Source organism: Archocentrus centrarchus, chromosome 5 (genome assembly GCF_007364275.1).
Source record: "Archocentrus centrarchus isolate MPI-CPG fArcCen1 chromosome 5, fArcCen1, whole genome shotgun sequence".
Taxonomy (NCBI): domain Eukaryota; kingdom Metazoa; phylum Chordata; class Actinopteri; order Cichliformes; family Cichlidae; genus Archocentrus; species Archocentrus centrarchus.
In genome coordinates, this window is record NC_044350.1 from 31,100,810 (window position 1) to 31,125,827 (window position 25,018).

Genomic DNA, 25,018 nt, shown 5'->3' on the forward strand with positions numbered 1-25,018 from the left:
ACTTTGGGATAGGGAAACAAATTTTTGGTTGCAGCCCAGCTGCTCAGTTCCTTTGAGTGCCTCAGTATGCTCACCTTAAATGGAAAAAAAAAAGTCATTGGAGAACATAAAGAGCAAAGCCTCCACTTTAATCCCATGGAGCTGAAATATGAATGGAAGGATGTTTTTGTGGGACATCACTCATGCTGAGAAAAGTTAAACACACCATCTGGAGGGTAAGCATTGTTCCCCTCAGTTAGTAAAGATAAGAATAAAGTCATGTTTCTACTTCAACAGCAGCAACTTTTCCAATGAAACACAATAATGACGTTTTCTTTTTCCCAAAGTTGCTTTTATTCTTGCATCTTGCACCCTTCAGACAGACAGGTTTATTGTTGGTTATACTGGTTTAGTTACACCGGTAAGTCAATAGTAGTTAAGTCTATTGAGCAGTGGAGCTGGTGATTACAGGAGATGTACTACTTTATTGTTACACCTTTTTAAGCTTAATTTGTTGCTACTGAGAGTTAATGAGATGAGCACCATGTGACCATACAGTGTGTACAGCTAAACTAAGATCATTGTCTCTGAAAATACATTTTGCTATGATCAGAATTGTTTTAGCATTAAACCTGTAAAACTTTGGTGGCAGGAGGTAGAGAATGCGATCTGGGGCTGGAATGAAGAGATATGAAAGCTTGTTTCTGTAACAAATAAAAACATAAATTTTAAAAATTGCCATCTGTAACTTGACTTAAGCTCCTCAAAGTTTCACATTAATAACTTAAAATTTTGAGTTTTGAAGTCATCAGCTGTCCAACAGATCATTGATTCCTTTAATGCAGCCGTTTTGCCACTAGAGGGCATTCAAAAGGGCTGACGACACTTTGTTCACGTTTGACACTGCCAGCTCATTAATACCACCTAATTTTTGAGTGCCCCTGTGTTGGCGTTATGTCCTTCCGGGTAGCAAGGAAATTGCTTCATTAAGGGAGCTTCCTCATTGGTAGAGCTAACGCAAAATTTCGAAGTATTAACATCAAATTCACTTGTGTTCTCTAAATTTGGAGTTATTAACTCTAAATTTTGAGATACAGATGGTGATTTTTTTTTTTTTTTTTTTTTTTTTTAAGTGGCAGAAACAAGCTTCCACAGGGTGGGCATGAGGAATGTTCGAGTGAGCTTTGGGACATGTGGCGTGCAGAGTTTAGTATTTGGGAGCAGCCTGAGATTTTGCTGGGCCCAGGCCTTTCATTTTAAAATAGGAGACCACCTGATTGGGAACCTCAGCGAGGACAGCCTGAGCCAGAGCCGTCTGGGGAGCCTGAAAAGAAAAGAGAGAAATATTAATGTCCATCTTCCTTTGAGTCTGTCTTGAAAACTTTCACTATCTGTCCCTCGATAAGTGTTACTACAACATTACTTTAAAATCAGTGTTTTATCATAGTGAATAAAAATTAAACAATATCTGTGCAATAATTTTCCAATACATACATTTAGATTTTTAGGTATTATGGTTAGTTTTTTAGTCTAGTCTAGAATAGAATATCTTTATTGTACATCCTGTATAATGACAATGAGATTGGAGGAGGAGTTCATCATTACATTAAACGTTTTAAGATCTACTTTTTTACAGTGTCTAATTCTTCAATTTCTGGGTTAACAGTGGTACATATGAAGCTCAAATGTCTCAGATGAGTGACACTAGTAAACCAGCCATGCAGGGTTAAAGTAGTGATCCCCTGGACCTTCGGACTCGGTTCTGAATTAATAAATATTTTCTATTTTTTTTTTTTTTAGTTATTTATTTAAAACCATGACAGAAAAATCTGTCACTTTGACAGATCAGAAAATGGATGGTGGATCTTCCACAACATTAAAGAATTAACATGCAACACTATTACGAACAGTGTTGAGCGCATCAGGGGTTTGATTCCTTTATACTGTAACAACAAACACATTGTGAAGTTCTCATCCAGATCGTGCAGCATTTGTGACAACTACAGGATCAGAGGTGCGTAGTGCAGTGGAGACATTGGTTGCAGGTACCTGCCCCGACTAACCATGAACAGCTGGTTAACACTAAACATATCACTGCAAGGCGGATGATTAAATGGAACTTTGAATTACCATAATTAAGGGACCGAATGGCGGCACTTTTGAAGCACGTTTTTTCACAGACAACACATTCAGTGTTAGACCAACATTTCAAAGATCAATTTTGTTCCCTATTGTTTAAGTTTAGAATACCAAATTCAACAAAAACACCCGCCTCCTTTTTTCTGATCCAATGTTGCCACCTTTTGTGGAAGAAAACTCACTGTTCTGCTGTCTCAAAAGGACAAAGCGAGGTCTGGGGGGCTGGTTGTCAAAGTAAGGTCGGGGGTCCCCACCCTCGGTGCCAAAGCAAGGTCTGGGCAATGCCAAAGCATATAAAGGGAGCATACGAATGCGATACACACGGGGGGGGAAAAAAAAAAAAAAAAAAAAAACACACACAGTGACATGCTGGAAACCTGAATCCGCCCCATCAACACTACCAAAGTCATCAACGTCACCAGAAAAAGTTGCTACCTTTTAACTAGTCGCTTTTGAGAAGGGGGTCTGAGAAGCCGCTAAATCTAGCAACAAAGTCACCAAGTTGCCAACACTGCTTGCTGTGTTGTATGAGAAGTAACCAGCCTATGTTTATCGTTCCTCTGCATCGCCTCATAAATGCACAGATTTTTTCAGTATACACATTGAGTCATAAAGACAATAAATAAGTTTCATTATAACTAAACAATAAAATTCTAAGTGACAGGCCCCATTTGAGCTGAGCCTAAACTTTTCATTTTTATTCTCACATATCGCACACACACACTTACATCTCTGAACTTTTTGTACGGCACAAACTGGACAATGTCTCTGGCGACGGCCTCTCCCGCTGTTGACTTCAGCACACCATCATCTCCATCCAGACGCTCCATGGCCTTAAAGTCGGACGATCCCACCCCCGCAATAATGATTGACATGGGAAGCCGTGATGCCTTAACGATGGCGTCCCTGGTCTGGTCAAAGTCAGAGATCTCTCCATCAGTGAGGATGAGGAGGACAAAGTATTGCTGCAGAGACAAACAGATAAAAGTCAAAGTCAGACTGTGTCTTTCAGGTTAATTTTCTTTTGCAAGTTTCTATGAGTTCACTCACAGTGGCAGCATTGGTCTGTGCAGCACTGGCAGCAGTGGAAGCTACATGGTTGATGATGGGGGACAGGTTTGTTGGTTCAGAGAGTCTGAGCTTAGGCAAAACAGCCCTGTAGGCGTCAAAAATCCCCTGGACGCCTGAGAGTGACAGCAGAAAAACAAAGTAACAAAAGTGAAATGTTTGTCATTTTCAATCCAGACAGGAAGAGGAACAAAAATAAAAAATAAAAAATAGGGTGAATGTGAGAATTTGACATTCCTGTGTTAACCATCATTTCTTGCATAAAACACAGAAACCTGAGATTTCTCACTGCCAGTATGATGCCGAGTATGATCCCATCATATTTACAGACATACACTTGGCAATCAGTGATGGCATAGTTACCTTGAAAAAGTAATCTGATTTCTAAATACACCTTTAAAAAGTAACTTAGTTACTGTACTGATTACTTCATTTTGGAAGCAACCAAATTACTTTATTAGTTACATTTAACAGCTGCCAGTGTTGTGCTAAAAAGTGATTGTCTGACAAAAAGCAATTTTCAGTATTTGCTATTAAAAAAAAAAAAAAAATGATTGCCTGTATTTAAACAGCTGTATATGACTTGACGTATAATGCGTGAGTAGAAGCTGCACTCAGTTTTTGGCAAAGTGACTTTTATATATTTGTTGTTTATCAAGGTAAAAACTGCCACTGACATTACAAATGATTTTTAAAACAAATATGGCTCAGAAGGCTGCAGAAATCACAACAAATATAACGTCACAGTTATATAAAAATATTTTAAGTGGCCAAAAGCACTGGATTGATTATAATGTAGGTACAATAACACAGACGCCGAAAGATTCTCGCAAAACAGGTTAGCTCTTCATTTTTTCAATAACCCTTCATAAAGCATGTTGACTGCATTCTATTTACAATATAAGCAAAGACATTACACATAAAAAGCACACAAACATCAGAATCACTTTATGGCAGACAATCACTTTTTGGCACAACACCGGCAGTATTTTTTTTTTTTTTTTTTTTTTTTTTTTTTGACTAGATGATCCCCTGGGCAATCACTAAGCCCACAGCCTTGAACTGATGTTAATATACATAGACTGGCTCTTTACTTAGGAATTTGGGATTCCCCAGTTCATCACTATCTAGCTACTGCCAGCTATTCACTGACCTAGGTCAGTTGCTAGACATGGGGAATCCCCATTTTTGCCATTTGAGTCAATAATGGACAAGTATATATAGCCAATCACAGCAGAACATGATCACCGTTTTGTTTTGTTTTGTTAATAACCTTTTTGGATTTCACAGTGGGTTGAAGTTAGAGGCCTTGGTAGCTGTGATTGGTGGTTGTCCCAGCATGACACAGGAAGCTGTAGCCAGTTTTAACAACTTGGCAACTTTTGTCACTAGATTTAACAACTTTTAAGACCCCTGGTGACTTTTTCCAAAAAGCGACGAGCAACAAATTTTGCAACTTTTTCTGGTTTTGAAGAGTTTTGTAGATAGGCCAGAAACCTGAAATCCTCCACTTTTGCCATGTTTTGTGTACATACAGCCGTCGTACCACATCCCCCTCATACATTTTGGCATCACTCGGACCGCACTTCGGCACTACATGGAAATGACCATTTATGCATTTTAGCCATGACGTCATATGGCGATTTCTGGTGACTTTTAGGACAACCAATAATTATTTTCCTTACTGAGGAGCTGGCAACAGTGGCTGTAACAATAAATTTCACTGAAATTTATTTAAGTCACTGAACCAGACCTCTGGACCATGTTTGCAGCACTGTTGCAGTTTAGAGCTTTTTAAAATGGCATAATATGCAAAATAATATCACCTGCTTTAAGTTACAACCTGTACAAAAGGTTTATACTTTAGTTTTTTGTTTCTTAGAACTAAAATGCAAATGTGTGTGATTTTACTCAGTTTATAGACACATCTTGCTAACCGCAATTGCTACATTTAGCTGATAATACAACACTTCACCTTCTCCTCTAAATGTGTTTACTGCTGGCTCCAAAAAATACATAACACATTTAAAAAAATAAATAAATAAACAAATAGGATTAGGTAAGAACAAGTCTATCATCTAGAAAAGCTTGGACATGTGCACACTTGTTTTTCATCTTTATAAACAGTCTACAGTAAAATTCTACACACTAACAGTCTAACATTGCTGCTTACATAACCTCTGTCTGGGTGTGTGTGTGTGTGTGTGTGTGTGTGTGTGTGTGTGTGTGTGTGTGTGTGTGTGTGTGTGTGTGTGTGTGTGTGTGTGTGTGTGTGTGTGTATACCATAACAGTAAGGGCTTGCTGGGTTGAAGTTGAGGGGAAAATGATGGTTGTCCACCTGTAGGATCAAGAACAGTTTAATAAACCCAACAACATTGATTTGGTTCAATCAAATCAGAAAATTCCAAAATAATTTTACACCGCTGGGATTAAAATTATATCTCACTTCAGAAACAAACAAACTACAGAAAGCAGTGCTGTGACTGGTCGGTTAGAGAGCTGACCTGGTAGTCTGGAGGCAGTTTGGCTCCAAAACCAAATGCTGGGAAGAGTTTATCACTGAAAGGGAAACAAAATAATCCCTGTTAAGAGTCAAAGATTATAAACACCTTCATTTTAATAGAAGAATTTAGAGATTAGGGTGCAGGCAGAGGGGAAAAGTGTAGGGTTTAAAAGTAAGAGGCTGGTATAGACCGCAGAGTTTAATGTTCAGGTTGGAGGTGTGTAGTTGTTTGGGTGAAGTCTGTTTGAGTGTGCACTGACGTGTCATAGTCCTGGACCACCTGACCCACAGACCACAGAGCATACAGGTACTGGTTCAGCCCATCTGGACTCATATAGTGGAGAGAGTTGGGTGTGTGAGGATCACCATTAGAGCTAGTGAAGTCGATCCCAACCTAAAGTGTTCATATAAAATTAAAAGATATTTATATGTTATTTTCATCAAGTTTATCATCTTCTTTTGAACTGGTCAGTTAGTTAAAAGGTGATGATTAGTAGCTGCATGTGTCCCAGTTGATAGGTCCATACAAAGACATCATCCTGTAAATAAAACCTGTTTGAATCCTGTGTACTTGAATGAGGCTGCTTAGGCAAAATAAACCATTTAAAATGTGTGCATGTGAGCTGATGTTTACATACAGTGAAGTTGATCTGGCAGCCGCCCATCACATAGTCCAGGAAGGTGTACTGACTGGTCAGCTGCACACAAACAGAATCAAACAGGTTTCAAACACAGCTCATAAAGCTTCATATTTCAATACCTCACAAAACTGATTTCCTTTTGATTTTTATTACGTTTTATTTGTGATTTCATAAATAACCATTTAAATTAAACAAATATCCTGTTCAGACACACCTGTAAATAAAGATTGGTGCATCCACAATTCAGTTCTGCAATGCATGAAGTCACCGAAATCAAAGTGAAAGGACAATGAACCCCGAAAAGTGAACCGCTCTTTTATGCTGCACTAATATACTGCATCTTAATTTTATCATTTTAATAACCTTGCAACTATGCCTTCTTTGCCAGATCCCCACTGGGGAGGAAAAAAAAAAAAAAAAAGAAAAAAGATTTAAATCTTAAGAGAATTCCCTTTTAAATAAAGTTGAAATAAAAACAAGCGTACAAAAATACAGCTGTTATAATGTATTAACTCTGTTGTCACAAAAAATATGGAGAATATGGAGAATAATCATGCAAGGTTTCATCAGAATCCTTCAAACCATTTCTTAGAACAAAGACTTAACCACATGACCTTGACCCCAGTGACCCCATATTGCTATGGTCATAAGCTATCTACCCATGAAGTTTGGCAAGTGTAGGTTCTTGGGTAATTGAGCGGACACTTCCATGGATGCCCACCCGCCTGCAATAGGTGATCATATAATATGTTCGTCTTTTGCCGGCAGATAAAAAGTAAACAACTAGAAGGGAACTCTGTCACGTAGTCTCTACCTCACAGCTCTTGACAATCACAACTCCAGAGTTCTTCTTCTTCTGCTTCTCAGGATTGATGCAGTCAAATTGCACCTGGAGAACAACACGACACAGTTCAATGACCTCTGACCAGCAAACTGAAATATGTCACACAGCTTATTATTGTGAACTCACCGGTGAATTGTTTGTGGCTTTCTTCAGCTCAGAGACTTTGGTGGTGAAAGAACCAATCAGATCATGAGATCCATTGTCGTCATAATCAAAACAATCCACCTGCAGGAGGGAGGAGGAGAGTTAACGGAACGGTTGAAGTTGATTGGCTGTCATGAGCTGAAGTGGATACTGATTGGTGTAACCTTCAGAGGTCTTTCAAGGTCGCTGCTGCAGAAGGTCTGCAGAGGAACGGTGAACTTCTTCCAGGATGGATTCAGATTGTTCTTCACCACCTACAAACAAAACACAAACAAACAAACAAAAAAAAAAAAAAAAAAAAAAAAAAAAAAAAAAAAAAAAAAAAAAAAAACACACACCATACTCATTATTATTCTTCTGAATATGCTTTTCTTCATGAGCAAAGCTAAAAGTTCCAAATGTTTAATCTAAGACAGACATTTCATGTTTCAGCCACAAGAAGTAGCTCCAATGTAACATTTTAGCTTTTGAATACCCCTCTATACTGATTTGCAGAAGTTATGACATACTGTTACTACAGTGGTACTGGATTGCTAGCATGTGTTTGTATTTGTTCTTATGTGTGTTAACAATACAGTATCATAACAGAAGTTGTCTGAATAGTACCATCAAAGTTTTTAGCATCACTTTATCCAAGTGAATTCTGCCTACTGTACATACATACATTTTATGCATGTATGGAATAATACATAAAATCTTGGCTGTGAAATGGCGTTTACCTCTGTCTTGTGGACCAGCAGCCATTTTCCATCATCACCTTTTTTGAAAAACTCCAGGAATGGATCAGACTTCCCAAATGCATCCTAGACAGACAAAACACCACATGCCACAAATTTGTTTTAGTAAGCTGTGATGTTAGCAAAACCCCCAATACAGCTGCACACCAGTCAACCAAGGAGAGTTCATTCTCCAAACACTTGATATTAAAAACAACTCTAACCAAGGCTGGAGTTTCAGAAAAGCCTACACTTGAAAAGCTAGTACAAAAAATTGAAAATATATTTTTAATTTCATGCTCAGACACAGGTCCTCCATGAATCACCACCTTATTGTGATGGAGGGGTTTGTGTGTCCCACTGATCCCAGAAGCTATGCTGTCCATGGGTCTCCCATGGCAAATTGGTCCAGGGTGAGGGGCCAGATTTAAAAAAAAATAAATAAATAAAAAAGCTATTCCATGGAACACAGATCAGGCAAGCAAGCAGTTTATTTGCAGATGACAGGGTTAGAGTTGCTCCAAGGGTGCTCCATCATCCTACTGGGAGACTTCAACACTCAAATGGGATATGACAGCGAGACCTGGAAGGGCAAGCTCTCCCTTGGTGGTAACGACTTCTTTCACGTGAAACAATCGAGACCTGAGATCTTTTCATGTGACCCATTTAGGTCACCTGAAGTAAGGTGTGGCTGGGGGTTGAGGGGACATGTCAACAGTGAGTCAATGGCCAGAACTCTCCACCTTTTGGTTTTAGAAGTAAAGAAACTTCTTGAATGAGATGTTTTCATTTATTTTTTTTATTTTTTTAAAGAAGTTCAGTTGCCTTTTATTCAAGCTCAGATGTTCATTGCACATTAAGAATTAAGAAAAGTAGGAAGCAGAAGTTACCTTGGATTCAAGGTTTTTAGCTGCCACCTCCAATGTAATGGCTCTGCTGTCTTTTATCTCCTCTGCTGTGATCTACACACACACACACACACACACACACACACACACACACACACACACACACACACACACACACTAATTTACTATAAAGTCAGTCATCACAATATTGTTTTATCAGTACAGTGATACAATACATACAGTAATGGTTCCCTTCCCTGCAGGTTTGTCCTTCTTCAGCTGCAGAGGTTTGGTCACAGTTTTACTGGAAACCAACTGAAACACACAGTGGAGGTAATGTTTTCATCTTAATCACTGACAGCCAGCTTCTGAACCTGAATAACACAGTTGATCCAGCAGAGGGCAGTAATGATCTTAGAGGACCTGAGAATTTTGTTTCTTAGTGAATACTCATTGCTTATTAAAAGCTATAATGTGTTGTGTTGATATCAAATGATATCAGTTTACATGCCTCAAACCTGCAGAATCAGACTGATGAAAAAAAAAAAAGAAACCTCGTCCTCATGGTTATGACTTAAAAACAGCCAATCAGCACAGAGCACAGACAGTATAATGGGTCAATGTGACCACCAGAGGGAGCCAACACTTCAATAGAAAACTGCAAAGCAATCTGCATATTACAAGATTGGAACTGATGAATTTTCAACCACTCTGTTTAATACTAGTTAATATTTGTTGAACATTCTTTGATTTCAGATTCTCAAATTGCTTCTTTCTTGGTCATGTTCATAATTTTCTGCATTTCAACCATTTTCTGACTCATTGAAAACAAAAGCCCTCCTTTAAGAGCTTTAATTATAGGAAATGAAGACAATTTCACTAATTTACAAAATGCATTTACTTATTCAGTAGACAAAGTAAATGCATTTTGTACGTTTTTAAGTCTGATGCTAGATATAATCCACACCTGGAAAACTGAAAGTAACAGACTGAATGCTAAAATTGAAAGCTGAAACAGTAGGATAGAAAAATAATAGCAAAAACAAGCATGACTACATCCTAAAGAGCTGAATCTGAGACAACTTTAAAAAATATTTAGAATAAATCAGGTTTTACTTTGGTCATGTTTAGTGTTTACCTGTCCAAGTGTTATCTCCACCGCTCCCAGGCAGTCATCATCTTTAAGGTCAGATGTGGAGTTATCAATGTCGTAGACACCCAGCTTCAGATTCTGAACCGTCTCAAAGCGGTAATCCAGCCGGAAACGCTGACTGAAGGACGGGTTGGAGGTGTTCTTTAGCTTCTCAGTGCGGCCCAGCTGACACAGACAAACACCAGAAGGTTTCTCACATTAAAATGAAATCTGAAGCAAAACAAAGATCTATTCTGAAGTGTGACTGCAACATTACCTCGGTCCATTTATCTCCTCCAGAGCTCTGCAGCAGCACGCACAAAGGATCAGAATTTGATCCCACATCTTTATCCAGCAGGTTAGCACAGGAGACACTCAGCTCCACTTTGGCTGTCATCTGAAGGGGAACAGAAACATTAAAATCTGCATATTTTAGAAGTTTAAGTTCAATGTCAGCATAAGAACAGCTGGCAGTAACTTCAACAGTCAGTTTGAAACGTGTTCAAGAGCAGAAACATGAGAGGTCCATATATATCTGAGGAAGTAAATCTGTTGCCTTACTAAACCCAACTCTGTGCATTTTTTGGCCCACTTTCAGTCAACAATTAAACAAAATTTCCTTTAGTATGAAGCAAATTCAATGTGATTTTTTTAAAAAAAGTCTGTCTTCTCTGCAAGAACACAGATTAAAACTCGCCTGACATGTTTTCTTATGACCTGCCACCTGATAAACTGTTTTAATTAAATACAGAAACAGAGGGAGTAGCAGGTCGTAAAGGCAACGCCAACAATAATTTAGGGAGCAGCAGAGATTGACCGGAGATTTGACTTAAGCTGCAAAGCTGGTTAAACGAGTACAGTTCACCAGTACACACAGTTCACACACTCCCACACCGACACACATACCGAGAGAATTAGCATTATAAACCTCATCAGTCACCAGTCGTATTGGATCCATTATATATTATCACATTTAAACGACAAGAACAGATATCAAGGGCGGTGGACAACCAGTCACACAACCCTCAAAAGTAAACTAAACCTTGTTTTCCTTTTTAAAAACAATACAGAGTGCACTAAACAGTATCAATTAGGTACCAATTGCTCAGAATTTCTAGAAAAATAAACAACACACTTACACTGCAAGCTTCTGGTAACTGCGACGAAAGTCTGTTGGTCTTCCCTCAGCAGCTTTAAATAACTGGAGATGTGTTGTAGACAGGTAACTATTCAGTGATTGGACAGCCAGTCGAACACTCGAGTCTTAATTGGACAAAGTAGTGCCCATTTTTTTCAGAGCAAGATGGCTCTGATGACGTAACCAGCCTCTGGACTCCTTCAGAATAAAAGCACTGTATAGATTATCCACTATGTGGATAATCTACATTTCTTTCAAATGAATAATTATGTTAGAGTAATATGGGCAAGAACAACAAAGAGAAAAGTGTACTGGAACCTTCTTAGTCAGGATAGCCACAAGTTATTACATCTGAAATCTGAGTGATTCCAAAATCCTACCAATTGCTGTACAAAGGGGAGAAGATGTGGAAACAACACTATTGCCAAAAGTGCATCCCAACCTTTGAATTCAGGTGTTCTAATGCCATCTGTTGCTACAGGTGTACAAAACCTAGCGAGGTCAATGGATGCTGAGGAACACAGTGAGCAGAGATCAACAACTTGCTGCAGAGTCAATCACTGCAGACTTCCAAACTTCATGTGGCCTTCAGATTAGTTCAAGAACAGTGAGCAGAGAACTTTATGGAATGGGTTTCCATGGCTGACCAGCAGCATCCAAGCCTTACATCACACAGCATAGCGCAAAGTGTGAGATTCCATAGTGTAAAACAAGCTGCCACTGGGCTTTAGAGACGTGGAGCTGTGTTTTCAGGAGTGACAAATCACGCTTCTCTGTCTTGAAATATGATGGACAGGCCTGGGTTTGGTGGTTACCAGGAGAACAGTACCTGTCTGACTGCATTGTGCCAAGAGTAATGTTTGGTGGAGGGGGGGATTATGGTGAGGGGTGTTTTTCAGGAGTGTAACTCAGCCCTTAGTTCCAGTGAAATGTACTCTTAATGCTTCAGCATACCAAGACATTTGTTTGTGGATGGCCCCTTCCTGTTCCAACATGACTGAAGACCAGTGCACAAATCAAGAACCATAAAGTCATAGATGAACAAGGTTGGTGGGGAAGAACTTGTTAAAAAGACAGAAGGGTGCAGTGGTCAGCTCATGCGCATGTGCCAAGACTGTGCTGTGCATGATTTTTTTTTTCTCTCTAAGCCAAGTCAGTCGGGCTTCTACACCATTATGAACACTAATCACTGGCTCACCTGAAAATCAACCTTAGGGCTCACATGGTTGTGGATTTATTCACCTTAGGGCTGTGCAATTAATCAAAATTTGATTTTGATAACAACTGATCACAAAAACAGCGTAATCGACAAAAAGGATTATTGCTAAAATAATTTTGTCACATTATGCTCTGTAATCTCTTAGCCCTGATTTGCTGTCTTTGCGACTCTACCATGTCCCTAACAATATTCACACTGTGGGTGTAATTTGCACTGCACCGGACCACGATTGCCCTGCCCCGGGAAACGGAATGGATTTACGTCCCTGCCAATGTTAATATCAAACCTTTGAATACATGTACGGGATTTTACAGTATGTGAGCAAATTTATTTGGTCTAAATAACTTGGATCTTCCTAATATTATTAGTCATGATAACTGGCATTACCTTTCTATTTATCCATCCATCCATTTTTTCTTCCACTTATCTGTGGCCAGGTCACAGGGGGGAGCATCCAAAGCAGAGAAGCCCAGAGCCAACTCCACCAGCTCATCCGGAGTCACCCCAAGGCGTTCAGGCCAGCCGAGAGATATAACCTCTCCAGCGTGTCCTGGGTCTGCTTCAGGGCCTCCTTCTAGTAGGATATGCTCAGAACACCTCAAATGACTCAAGTGAACCGGATCACCTTACTGAATGACTCAGAATCCATAAGATTAACTGAATTTAGCACCACTGTTTATGCACACGGTGAGCAAGGCAGCAGAGCCATTATCGAGACCATGAGCTCAGGTGGCGTCAAAGAAAAAACTTTTCTGTTGTGCAAACAGGTAGCACTTGTTCCTGTAATCACTGGGAAAAAAGCAAGGAGGAGTAATTTATCCAACCGCCCATTCAACAAGCTTTGTTTTTTTTACACAGCAAACGTCCACAGTAAAGCTACAGAAGCTCAAATAAAATATACAAATGAACTGTTAACTTAGTCTGATGTTTAAACCAGCCAACTTGCTGAACCAATCCTACTTTTTATTGCAGTGATACCTGCAACAAGTAGAGACCAGTCTATGGGGGGCAGGGGTTGTACCAGACCATATGCATTTCAAGGCTTTATTGTGAATTGTATAAATATTTTGCATATACACTTCCAGTCAAAGGTTTGGACACACTTACCCATTCATATGAATGGGTATATACATTTTTTCCCCCAGATGAGCAAAAATACACACAGGCCAGTAAAACTCTGACCTGGGGACCTGGGACTGTTAGGCTGGACAGTGAATTATTATTATTGTTATTAACAGCTACACCATCAGAACGTATGTTTTCTGCAGTAAGAAAAGTTGTATAAAAGCACAGGACACACCTCAGCTCTGAGAATGCTGATCTGCTTGTTTTTCTTCATTGCAGTCACCATATGCTCCTTTAAAGGCCAACAGACACACAAAGTCACTCATTCACTAGTGCACAAACACATGAACACACACCAAATCTAGATGTGATTCTGTCATAATGCTTTTTGCTTGTGCCGAATGTTGAAAGCCTTTCAAGAAGGCAGAGTAAAAGCGATTGCATTTTACACCTTAGTTTACGTTGCATGCATCGCTTATTTTGACATTACTGTACCTGTGATTATTTATGTATTTTTACATTTAAGAAAAATGTATTTTAATATGCAATTCTATTTTATTTATCTCAAGCCACTTTATATTGTAAGGTAAAGATCATACAATATTTACAGAGAGATATCAACAATCAAACCAGCACCCTATGAGCAAGCATTTGGTTACAGTGAGTATCATCTGAGCTGTGCAAATATGGAGAGGTAGATCGTTTCATAGCTTTGGTGCTGCTGCTGAAAAAAGCTCAGTCACTGCTCTGTTTTAGTCTAGTTTTAAGGCCTCTTGAAGAGCAGCTGTGTTCATGCTTTTTTTAATACCAGTTAAAGACGACCTGCCACATTCTGGACTACCTGCAGGTGATGCACAGATGATTGATCTATGCCAAGATATAGGGAATTACAGTAGTCGAGGCAGAGAGTGATAAAAGCGTGAAAAACGTTTTCCGGGTCTTGTTGTGGGAGATAAGGTTTTACCTTTGCAATGACTCCGATTTGATGAAAATGGACTTTGGTAACAGCACTTATTTGCTTCTCCATTTTAAAACTGCTGTCAAAAATAATACCGAGATTTTTTCACAGCAGCATGACAGTGGGGAGCTAAATAACTCCGAGTGCCAGAAGAGTTGTTTGAGGGGTCAAATTTAGCAAAGCATATAACCTCAGTTTTGCTTTCATTAAGATTTAGGAATTTGTTTCTCTTCCAGGACTTAATGTCACTTAGAAAACATTCAGCAGGGGCTCCCATGGATCTCTGCTGTTCTGTTTGATGGGCATATACACCTGGATGTCAGAGAAACAGTGGAAAGAAATTTTATGTTTCCTAAACACAGACTCTAGATGCAACATATATAATGAGAAAAGAATTGGGCCCAGAATGGACCCTTGAGGGTCTCCACCAGAAAGCTTTGCTGCTGTCTCCTAGATGGACAGAGAAACTTCTGTTGGTAAGATAAGATCCGAACCAAGTCAGAACTGTGCCTTTAATTCCAATTAAACCACCAGAGTCAACAGATCATTAAAACCTCTTAAAAGAGCCATCTTTGTGCACAATCTAAAACCTGACTGAAACTTTTCCCACATTACATGTATGCTTAAAAATACCTGAAGTTGCTTAAAAACAACTTTTTCAAGAACCTTGGGTAAAAATGGTAATTTAGATATTAGTCTGTAGTTCGAGAGAACAGCAGGGTCAAGGTTCTTCTTTTTAATTAGAGGCTGTACAACCACATGCTTAAAGGCAGCTGGCACACAACCAGATGCAAGAGAACTGTTAATCAGAGCAAGGATAGTTGGTCCCACTGAATCAAAAGCCTCTTTAAAAGGTGAGAGGGAGCACAGTCTGTGGGAAAATTTACAGGTCTCAATTACTTGAAACGCCAAGTAATAGCTGAATAGCTGAAAGGCTTGGCTTCAAATATATATATATATATATATATATATATGCTTTTCTACTGTGACCCTACTGTGGAAACAGGATTCAGTTCCCCAAAAGGTTCATGTGGTGGAAACATGCCTTCAATACACAGAGGCAGGCATGTCACTGTGCTGCAGAGGCGACCATGTTGGCTCCCTGGAAGAAATTCAAATGTACTCAAAAAGGCACTTTACTCTTGATGCTCTGCAAGCTTTCACTCAGTGGCGGCACTAGGGGGTGCTATAGCTCCCCCTGGAAAAGTCATAGCACCCCCAAGAAAATAGTTTGTCTCTGTGTTTGTTGAGAACTCAAAGAACAAATGATCCTTCATAACACCCTCAGTAAAATGCTTAGCCCCCCCCCCCTATTAGCACCTGCAGAAAAATATTTCTGGAGTCGCCACTGTGTTCACTTTATAAATTTGTTTGATATATTGCTTCATCATAAAACTCACGACATTTTCTATAAGTTATGAGACAGCAATTCAAAAACATTCAGGCTGCAGTCGTTGAGTAGCAAAATAGAAGCTAAATTAAGGCCGTAAAGCAGTGGTCGCAAACTCCGCATCCGGCCCCGCCCCCTACAATCAGGGGCAGGTTGGGGTTGAAATTCAACCCTTGAGCTTGGTTTGGAGAGGCCTTTTATCCACTCATACAACGGACAAACCACAATTTTAAAACGAGAACTTTATTTGCAGGTGCGGACTTCATCTGTGACCGCAAGAGCTGCAGCGCGAGCGCTGCTGTGCTTAACTGGGTTAAAAGAAAATTCTGATCACCGGCCGCTCGGGAACTTCTCGAACCTCCCGATGGCCCCTGCCTACAATTAAGAGGAGTTAGCGAAATAGCAAAAAAGTAACTTAAAGGGCCAAATTGTCTTATATTTTGACATCAATTCGTGGATTGGGAGTAGGGGGCGGGGCCGGATGCGGCCCGTGAGTTTGAGACCTCTGCTGTAAAGCTGTAGGTGAAATATCATTCATAATACAGCATACAGTTTTCCAGCATTTATTTGAAAAGCAAAATGCAACATGTTGGCACTTGATTTAAAAAAAAAAAAAAAAACAAACAAAAAAACTAATCTGAGCCACACCCAGAGCAGAGAAACCAGGAGCTGCAGTACCTCTCATGTTCACTAGGGGCTGCTGTGATAAAATGTAAATGAATGGGAAAACCCAAATATCTGTACAGTTTTTAAGAAATCTCTGCTGTCACTCTTCTTTATAATACATGTGGAGCAAAAACAAAAAATGCTAGAGAAGAAATTGGGGAAACAGATTAGATTTGAAAAAAAAAAACCAAACATATGCCCCTGGCATCCTGACTGGCAAACAAATCAGGGTGGTCCTTGAAGACCTGTCATTGTTGGTGGCAGGAGGTTGAGTGGAAGAATGTGATCTGGGGGCTGGAATAACACGAGTGGGCCTTCAACTTTGTGGTGTTGGTTTTGGGACATGTGGGGGGTGGAGGGTTTAGTATTTGGGAGCAACTTTTGGTGGGTCCAGGCCTTTCACTTTAAAATATGAGACCAGCTGGTTGGGAACCTCAGCGAGGACAGCCTGAGCCAGAGCCTGGGGCCCCTGGAAAAGAAAAAAAAAAAAAGAGAAAGATATTGTTAATGTCTGTTTTCCTTTGGGTCCGTCTTAAATTCTTTCAACACCAGTCCCTCGACAAGTGTTAATACAACATTAGCATTTTAAAAAGTGCCCAATTGGGCAGTTTTCGTTATCGATATCCTTAGCACATACTGCAGTGGAGATGGTGGTTGCAGGATTGGGAAATATTTCTTCAACTATAGAACTGCACTGGTAATTGTAGTGTGGCAGTAGATGGAGGGTTAAGCCTTCAGAATAAAAGAAAACTGGATGCCCAAGTTTGTCCTTGTGTTGGAAAGATGTAATATTGGCTCTGCAGCAATATTTATGGATTACTTTCAAGCAAGAACCCAGTTTAAGTCTGTTTAGTTCATAGTTGCCTGTTTAGGAACAGTACTGCAGTGGTTTAGTGCAAAAACACACACACAAAAAAAGTTTCTTGCTGTTGGCATGAGACGTGACCACACTGTTTATCTTTTCTCTGCATGCCTTCATAAATGCACACTTTTTAATATAGAAGTTATTATTAAGGTGTTTTTTAAGTTAAAATACACACACACACACACACACACACACACACACACACACACACACACACACATACTTACATCTTTGAACTTTTTGTATGGCACAAACTGGACAATGTCTCTGGCGACCGCCTCTCCTGCTGTTGACTTCAGCACACCATCATCTCCATCCAGAAGCTCCATGGCTTTAAATTCAGCCGGTCCCACCCCCACAATAATGATTGACATGGGAAGCCGTGATGCCTTAACGATGGCGTCCCTGGTCTGGTCAAAGTCAGTGATCTCCCCATCAGTGAGGATGAGGAGGACAAAGTATTGCTGCAGAGACAAGCAGATATAGGTCAAAGTCAGACTGTGTCTTTCAGGTTACTTTTCTTTTGCAAGTTTCTATGAGTTCACTCACAGTGGCAGCATTGGTCTGTGCAGCACTGGCAGCAATGGAAGCTACATGGTTGATGATGGGGGACAGGTTTGTTGGTTCAGAGAGTCTGAGCTGAGGCAAAACAGCCCTGTAGGCATCAAAAATCCCTTGGACGCCTGAGAGTGACAGCAGCAAAGGAAAATAACAAAAGTTAAACATTTTTGTCGTTAAAACAATCCAGACAGGAAGACAGAAAAATATAGGCTGAATGTGAGAATTTGACATATATTCTTGCATTAAAACACAGAAGCCAGAGATTTTGATGTTCCGGTATGATGTAATGTTTGAGCAGTCCCCATAGATTCACATGCAAGTGTTGGAGTATGACTGTTAGACAGTAAGCACTTAGCTTAGTTTCATATGGAAGTGCTTATATGAATGGGTGTGAATGGATAAATGCAAACGTGTTGTATAAAGTACTTTGAGTGCTCAGAGCAGAAAAACACTATATAAGAAATAGTCCATTTACATGTTAATACCCAAATTTGCAGCCTTAAAAAGCTTGTTTACAACATTTACAGCGATGGGGAAATCCTTCTACCATCAATCAAAAATATACAAGTTTGGATAATATTACAGCCCCATTTTCATAACAAAACTCTTCAGCAGACATTTGCCCTAATCTTTTATCCAAATACTTTTAGTCACCCCTGGACTATATAATGAGGGACCTGCTCTTTGTCCATAAAAATTATGAACAGAATCAGAGCCAAAGGCCAGCCCTGGCAATCTCCAACACCCACAGGAAACAAGTCTGACTTCTTGCCAGCAATATGGACCAAGCTCTCGCTGCAGTTGTACAGGGACTTGTGTAACCAATATGTCTAATAAACAGCCTGCAGTGTGTGTGTGTGTGTGTGTGTGTGTGTGTGTGTGTACCTCGACAGTAAGGGTTAGATGGGTTGAAGTTGAGGGCAAACTCATAGTGTGGTGCCTGTAGGATCAACAGAAAATTCCAAAATAATTTTACATCTCTGGGATTAAAATTATATCTCACTTCAGAAACAAACAAACTACAAAAAGCAGTGTTGTGATTGGTCGGTTAGAGAGCTGACCTGGTAGTCTGGAGGCAGTTTGGCTCCAAAACCAAATGCTGGGAAGAGTTTATCACTGAAAGGGAAACAAAATAATCCCTGTTAGAGTCAAAGATTATAAACACCTTCATTTTAATAGAAGAATTTAGAGATTAGGGTGCAGGCAGTGGAGGGGAAAAGGGTTTAAAAGTAAGAGGCTGGTATAGATCGCAGAGTTTAATGTTCAGGTTGGAGGTGTGTAGTTGTTTGGGTGTAGTTTGAGTGTGCACTGACGTGTCATAGTCCTGGACCACCTGACCCACAGACCACAGAGCATGCAGGTACTGGTTCAGCCCATCTGGACTCATATAGTGGAGAGAGTTGGGTGTGTGAGGATCACCATTAGAGCTAGTGAAGTCGATCCCAACCTAAAATGTTCATATAAAATTAAAAGATATTTATTATTCTTTACATGTTATTTTCATCAAGTTTATCATCTTCTTTTGAACTGATCAGTTAGTTAAAAGGTGATGATTAGTAGCTGCATGTGTCCCAGTTGATAGGTCCATACAAAGACATCACCCTGTAAATAAAAGCTGTTTGAATCCTGTGTACTTGAATGAGGCTGCTTAGGCAAAATTAACCATTTAAAATGTGTGCATGTGAGCTGATGTTTACATACAGTGAAGTTGATCTGGCAGCCGCCCATCACATAGTCCAGGAAGGTGTACTGACTGGTCAGCTGCACACAAACAGAATCAAACAGGTTTCAAACACAGCTCATAAAGCTTCATATTTCAATACCTCACAAAACTGATTTCCTTTTGACTTTTATTACATTTTGTGTGTGATTTCATAATTAACCATTTAAATTAAACAAATATCCTGTTCAGACACACCTGTAAATAAAGATTGGTGCATCCACAATTCAGTTCTGCAATGCATGAAGTCACCGAAATCAAAGTGAAAGGACAGAGTTGAATCAACGTGTCCTTGAAAAATTAACCCCTCTTTTATGCTGCATCTTAATTTTAATAACCTTGCAATTGTGCCTTCTTGGCCAGATCCCCCACTTGGGAGAAAAAGGACAAAAAGATTTGAATCTTAAGAGAATTCCCTTTTAAATAAATTTGAAATACAACAAGCGTACAAAAATACAGCTGTTATACTGTATTTACTCTGTTGTCACATAAAAAAAAAAATAAAAAAAAAGATTTATTAATTATGTGACTTTGACTTTTGACCTCGGCATAATTTCTTGATATGGAGAATAATTATGCAAGGTTTCATCAAAATACTTCAAATGATTTCTTAGAACAAAGACTTAACCATATGACCTTGACCCCAGTGACCCCATATTCAATCCCAACCTTGCTTTGGTCCTAAGCTATCTACCCATGAAGTTTGGCAATTGTAGGCCGAATGGTTCTTGGGTAATTGAGCGGACACTTCCATGGACGCCCACCCGCCCGCAATGTGTGATCACATAATACAGGGATGGGCAACTCCAGGCCTCGAGGGCCGGTGTCCTGCAGGTTTTAGATGTGTCTCTGCTTCAACACACCTGAGTCAAATATAGAAGTCATTAGCAGGACTCTGGAGAACTTGACTGCATACTGAGGAGATAATTCAGCCATTTGACTCAGGTGTGTTGGATCAGGGACACATCTAAAACCTGCAGGACACCAGCCCTCGAGGCCTGGAGTTGCCCGCCCCTGACATAATATGTCTGTCTTTTGCCGACACGTAAAAAGTAAACAACTAGAAGGGATCTCTGTGTCATGTAGTCTCTACCTCACAGCTCTTGACAATCACAACTCCAGAGTTCTTGTAGCTCTTCTTCTTCTGTTTCTCAGGATTGATGCAGTCAAATTGCACCTGGAGAACAACACAGCACAGCTCAATGACCTCTGACTAGCAAACTGAAATATGTCACACAGCTTATTATCGTGAACTCACCGGTGAATTGTTTGTGGCTTTCTTCAGCTCAGAGACTTTGGTGGTGAAAGAACCAATCAGATCATGAGCTCCATTGTCGTCATAATCAGAACAATCCACCTGCAGGGGAGGAGTAGTTTTAATGGAACAGTTGAAGTTGATTAGCTGTCACAAGTTGAGGTGGATTCTGATTGGTGCAACCTTCAGAGGTCGCTCAAGGTCACCACCACAGAGAATCTGCAGAGGAACGGTGAACTTCTTCCAGTTTGGGTTCAGATTGTCCTTCACCACCTACAAACAAAAACACAAATACAGACACACCGTCCTCAACTTGGTCATCTTCATCATTTTCCAGTGTGTGCTCTTCTCCATGAGTAAAGCTAAAAGTTTTAGATGTTTAAACTGAGGGCATTTTGTGTTTCAGCATCAAGAAAGAGCTCCAATGTGATATTTTCTCTTTTAAACTCCTGTCTATACTGAAAGCGTGGGTTGTGTCATTTTGTAGCGTTCCGGATCTGCTGCCTGTGGTCACCACAGTATTCCTGACTAGAATAATCTAACGTACAGCAGGAGGTCTGCCTTCGTCCACAGCAGTCTAACAAACAGTTATTTGCACAGATGGTTGCTGAAGTTATGACACACTGTTATTATAGTGGTACTGGATGGTTAGCATATCTTTGCATTTGTTATTATAACAGAAGCTGTCTGAATGGTACATAAAAGATTTTAACATCACTTTATCCAACTGAATTCTGCCTACTTCAAGCCAGGAAGAAAAAGTTAAATACATAAAATCTTCCCTGTGAAATAACCTCAGCCATTCACTATGTTCCTGAAGGAGCCCGCCTACACAGCGAAAAAAAGAAAAAGCTTTTGGTGCTTTTAATACATAAACATATTTAAACTAAAAATAGGGGACTTTGAAAAGAACCATCATCATCTCTCACGTGAAATGAAAGTATACATGTGTTTACCTCTGTCCTGTGGACCAGCTGCCATTTTCCATCCACTCCTTTTTTGAAAAGCTCCAGGAATGAATCAGACTTCCCAAACGTATCCTAAACAGAAACACCACATGCTGCAAATTCATTTATGGTAGATGTAGAAAGTTGTGAGGTTAGATTAGAGAAAAACTACCTGAGGAAATCTTTTTTTCTCCCCACCAGCAAAAGCAAGACACAAACCTCTAATACAGCCGCATATCATCAGTCAACAACAGAGGATTGTGACATTAAAAACAACTCTAACGAAGGCTGCCATTTAAGAATAGGTTAAACTTGAAAAGCTAGACACAAAATTTTAAGATATAACTAGTTTTAAATTCATGCTCAGACAGAACTCTATTCTTTCTTCCTGCCCTCTGAATAACTGCAAATCCTGTTTTTTTTTCTCTCAATACCTTAATCTGTACATTCAATTCAGTTTTGTTTATATAGCGGCAAATCACAACAGTTGCCTCAAGGCACTTTATATTGTAAGGTAAAGACCTGAGCTGTTCATAAGACTGTACTGTATGTACTGTTCTCAGTCGTTCAGGTCATGAGAGTCTCAAAAGCTTGAAAAAAGGTGACAGGACTTCTTTAATTAAAAAAACATGTTTCACCTTTCCTCTGTGAATTGCCACCTTATCGTGATGGAGGGGTTTGTGTGTCCCAGTGATCCCAGGAGCTATGTTGTCCAGGGGCTTTGCCCCCTGGTAGAGTTTCCAATGGCAAATTCCACCATCCCCTATGGAACACGCATCAAGGGAATAGTTTACCCTGCCCAGGATAGGGTTAGTGGGACCCCATTCTGGAGCCAAGCCTGGGGGAGGGAGCTTGTCCGATGGCTGGGCATTAGTCTGTGGTGCCCGGCCAGGTGAAGCCTGAAGGGGAGATATGAGCCCGCCCTCCTGTAGGCCCACCACCCACTGGAAGCATTGTAGGGGTCAAGTGCAATGTGTGTCGGGTAGGGATGTGCCGATCCAATGTTCAGTATCGGTCCGATCCTGACCTTAATTACTGGACTGGATATCAGGAAGGAATTAAAAAATGCAATCCAATCCATTAAATAGTGTTTCACCCACATTACCTGCATTACAATTCTGCTGTTGTCTTCTTGTGGGTTTGCGGTTGACCAAAACAGCTTAGAGTTGCATTACCCTCACCTACTGGAATGGAGTGGGGATGAGGAGTAAAAAAACTCCTCAGATTCTAAAAAGTTCTCAGTCACTGCGACGGATTTCCTTTAACACTAAGTGGATCATCACTGACATGTTTTTCCACACCTCCACTGCTCTCTAACGTGTTTGTGTGTTGTGCTCGCTGTGCTGAGAATTTCAGGTGTTATTTTTTTCTCTACTTCAGCTCCCAGAGTGGATCGTTATAACCGCAGTTTGCTAGCAAGCGCTGCCATTAGCACTAGCAATCATTCGGTACAGAAAAACCCTTTCCCTGTCAAAATATATTTTATTCTTTAATCCCTGATTAATGACTAAAAATAGACCTGCAGTCATGGAATATGGTGGGGAAGGAGCCTGAGCTAGTGTGTGAAGTAGAGAGATACTGGCTAGATATAGATGGGCTCACCAAGTGGGTGGGGGTTAAGGGGACATAATCAAGAGTGGGTCAATGACAACCTCCAAAGAGGACAATTCCCACTAGGGGTTAAAGACCTGGGAGTCTCCACCTTTTGGTTTGAGAACTGAAGAAGCCTCTGGGATGAGAAGTGAAACGTCTTCTAAAAAAATAAAGTCCAGTCGCTTTTTTTATGCTCTTCAGATGTTCACTGTGTAATAATTAAGAATTAAGAAATCTAAGAACTGACCTTGTTTTCAAGGTTTTTAGCTGCCACCTCCAACGTAATGGCTCTGTTGTCTCTTATCTCCTCTGCTGTGATCTACACACACAAACCACACTAATTTGCTTCGACATCAGTCATCACAATATAGTTTTAGTATCAGTACAGTGATAGAGTACATACAGTAATGGTTCCCTTCCCTGCAGGTTTGTCCTTCTTCAGCTGCAGAGGTTTGGTCACAGTTTTACTGGAAACTATCTGAAACACACAGTGGAGGTAATGTTTTCATCTTAATCACAGACAGCTCCTGTACCTGAATGAGGAGAGCACAGTTAGTCCAGCAAAGAGCAGCAGAGGTGGCCAAAGTACTGACATTCTGTACTTAAGTAGAAGTACAAGTATTTGTGTTAAAAACTACTCTGGTAAAAGTTGAAGTACTGGTACAACTTCTTTACTCAAGTAAAAGTAAAAAGTACAGGCTCTGAAATCTACTCAAAGAAAGTAAAAGTAGTTCTTTGGAGGACATTTCAACTCTCTTACATCTTTCTCCATCAGTGAAGTTATCGCTCATTCTTTGCTCTCAGTGGAAATACAGCAGCTGTTCTTTCAGCTAGTAGGACACACTGTGTGACAAACTGCACACACTTATTGTCCTTTATGTTTTCTTTATGTAGCTTCTATGTAAAGCACAACTTCCTGTCTTTCCGGTCTCCATGCGAGCTTTGCAGGACCCTCTTCCTGTACGTGTGCGGCTTCCAAAAAAAAAAAAAAAACAATGCTCGCAATCAGGAGCCGGCTCTGGCATTGACCAGGAATGCAAACGTTTCTCAGACGCATTAAACCTAAACGAGCTTGTTTTGAAAATGTAAGAAGTAGAAAGTACAGATATTTGTGTAAAAATGTAGGGAGTAAAAGTAAAAAGTAGTCAGAAAAATAAATACTCAAGTAAAAGTACAGATACCTGGAAAATCTACTTAAGTACAGCAATGAAGTATTTGTACTTCATTACTTTCCACTTCTGGAGAGCAGTAATGATCATTCTAAGATCACTGATTCTTAGTAAAAATCCATTGCCTAAAATGCATAATGTGTTGTGTTGGTTATTATACGCTTCAAACCTGCAGAATCATCTGACTGTGGGAAACGAAACAAACCTTCTCATGATGCTAATGGCGTAAAAACAGTCAATTAGCTGAGAGCAAATGGTATATATGAGATATGGCTCAAGGCGACCATCAGAGAAAGCAAACACTTCAATGGAAAACTGCAAAACAATCTACACATTTAAGAGTGGAACAGCTGGGGGGCCAGGGTGGCTCAGGGCATTAGGAGGCGACCATAGTAAAATTCAGCATTCTGCTGGAAAACTTTAAAAAGGCTGACTGCAATAAGTCTTGTAGTACGTC

At 40.0% G+C, this 25,018-nt stretch overlaps 2 protein-coding genes across 4 annotated transcripts in view; both read right to left on the reverse strand.

The window, feature by feature from the left end:
• Nucleotides 1-1,061: 1,061 nt before the first annotated feature.
• Nucleotides 1,062-11,294, reverse strand: LOC115780080 (copine-3-like). Its single transcript, XM_030729047.1, has 16 exons — nt 11,155-11,294; nt 10,293-10,412; nt 10,022-10,201; nt 9,124-9,198; nt 8,926-8,997; nt 8,039-8,122; nt 7,484-7,573; nt 7,302-7,400; nt 7,146-7,220; nt 6,329-6,388; nt 5,951-6,084; nt 5,692-5,746; nt 5,471-5,525; nt 3,169-3,302; nt 2,847-3,083; nt 1,062-1,303 (listed from the first exon to the last, which is right to left on the reverse strand). The coding sequence occupies exons 2-16, from the start codon at nt 10,410-10,412 to the stop codon at nt 1,187-1,189; spliced, it is 1,587 nt and encodes a 528-aa protein (XP_030584907.1). The 5' UTR covers nt 11,155-11,294; the 3' UTR covers nt 1,062-1,186.
• A 5,038-nt stretch (nt 11,295-16,332) lies between these two features.
• The window catches only part of LOC115780078 (copine-1-like), a 32,549-nt gene continuing 23,863 nt past the window's right edge, over nt 16,333-25,018 (reverse strand). For all 3 annotated transcript variants that reach the window (XM_030729044.1, XM_030729042.1, XM_030729043.1), the window contains exons 4-16: nt 23,796-23,870; nt 23,640-23,711; nt 21,809-21,892; nt 21,036-21,125; nt 20,856-20,954; nt 20,691-20,774; nt 19,579-19,638; nt 19,191-19,324; nt 18,939-18,993; nt 18,763-18,817; nt 17,866-17,999; nt 17,544-17,780; nt 16,333-16,920 (exon numbers count right to left, since the gene is read on the reverse strand). In XM_030729044.1, coding sequence (XP_030584904.1) covers nt 16,813-16,920; nt 17,544-17,780; nt 17,866-17,999; nt 18,763-18,817; nt 18,939-18,993; nt 19,191-19,324; nt 19,579-19,638; nt 20,691-20,774; nt 20,856-20,954; nt 21,036-21,125; nt 21,809-21,892; nt 23,640-23,711; nt 23,796-23,870 — 1,287 coding nt within the window. In that variant the 3' untranslated portion in view covers nt 16,333-16,812. The remainder of the gene's footprint in view (nt 16,921-17,543; nt 17,781-17,865; nt 18,000-18,762; nt 18,818-18,938; nt 18,994-19,190; nt 19,325-19,578; nt 19,639-20,690; nt 20,775-20,855; nt 20,955-21,035; nt 21,126-21,808; nt 21,893-23,639; nt 23,712-23,795; nt 23,871-25,018) is intronic.

Coding starts and splice junctions, on each gene's coding strand:
- LOC115780080 (XM_030729047.1), bottom strand. CDS start 10,412: ATGACAGCCAAAGTGGAGCTGAGTGTCTCCTGTGCTAACCTGCTGGAT. Junction 8,998..9,123: donor CAGGGAAGGGAACCATTACT/GTATGTATTGTA, acceptor GTGTGTGTGTAG/ATCACAGCAGAGGAGATAAA. Junction 1,304..2,846: donor CGTACAAAAAGTTCAGAGAT/GTAAGTGTGTGT, acceptor TTTTCTTTTCAG/GCTCCCCAGACGGCTCTGGC.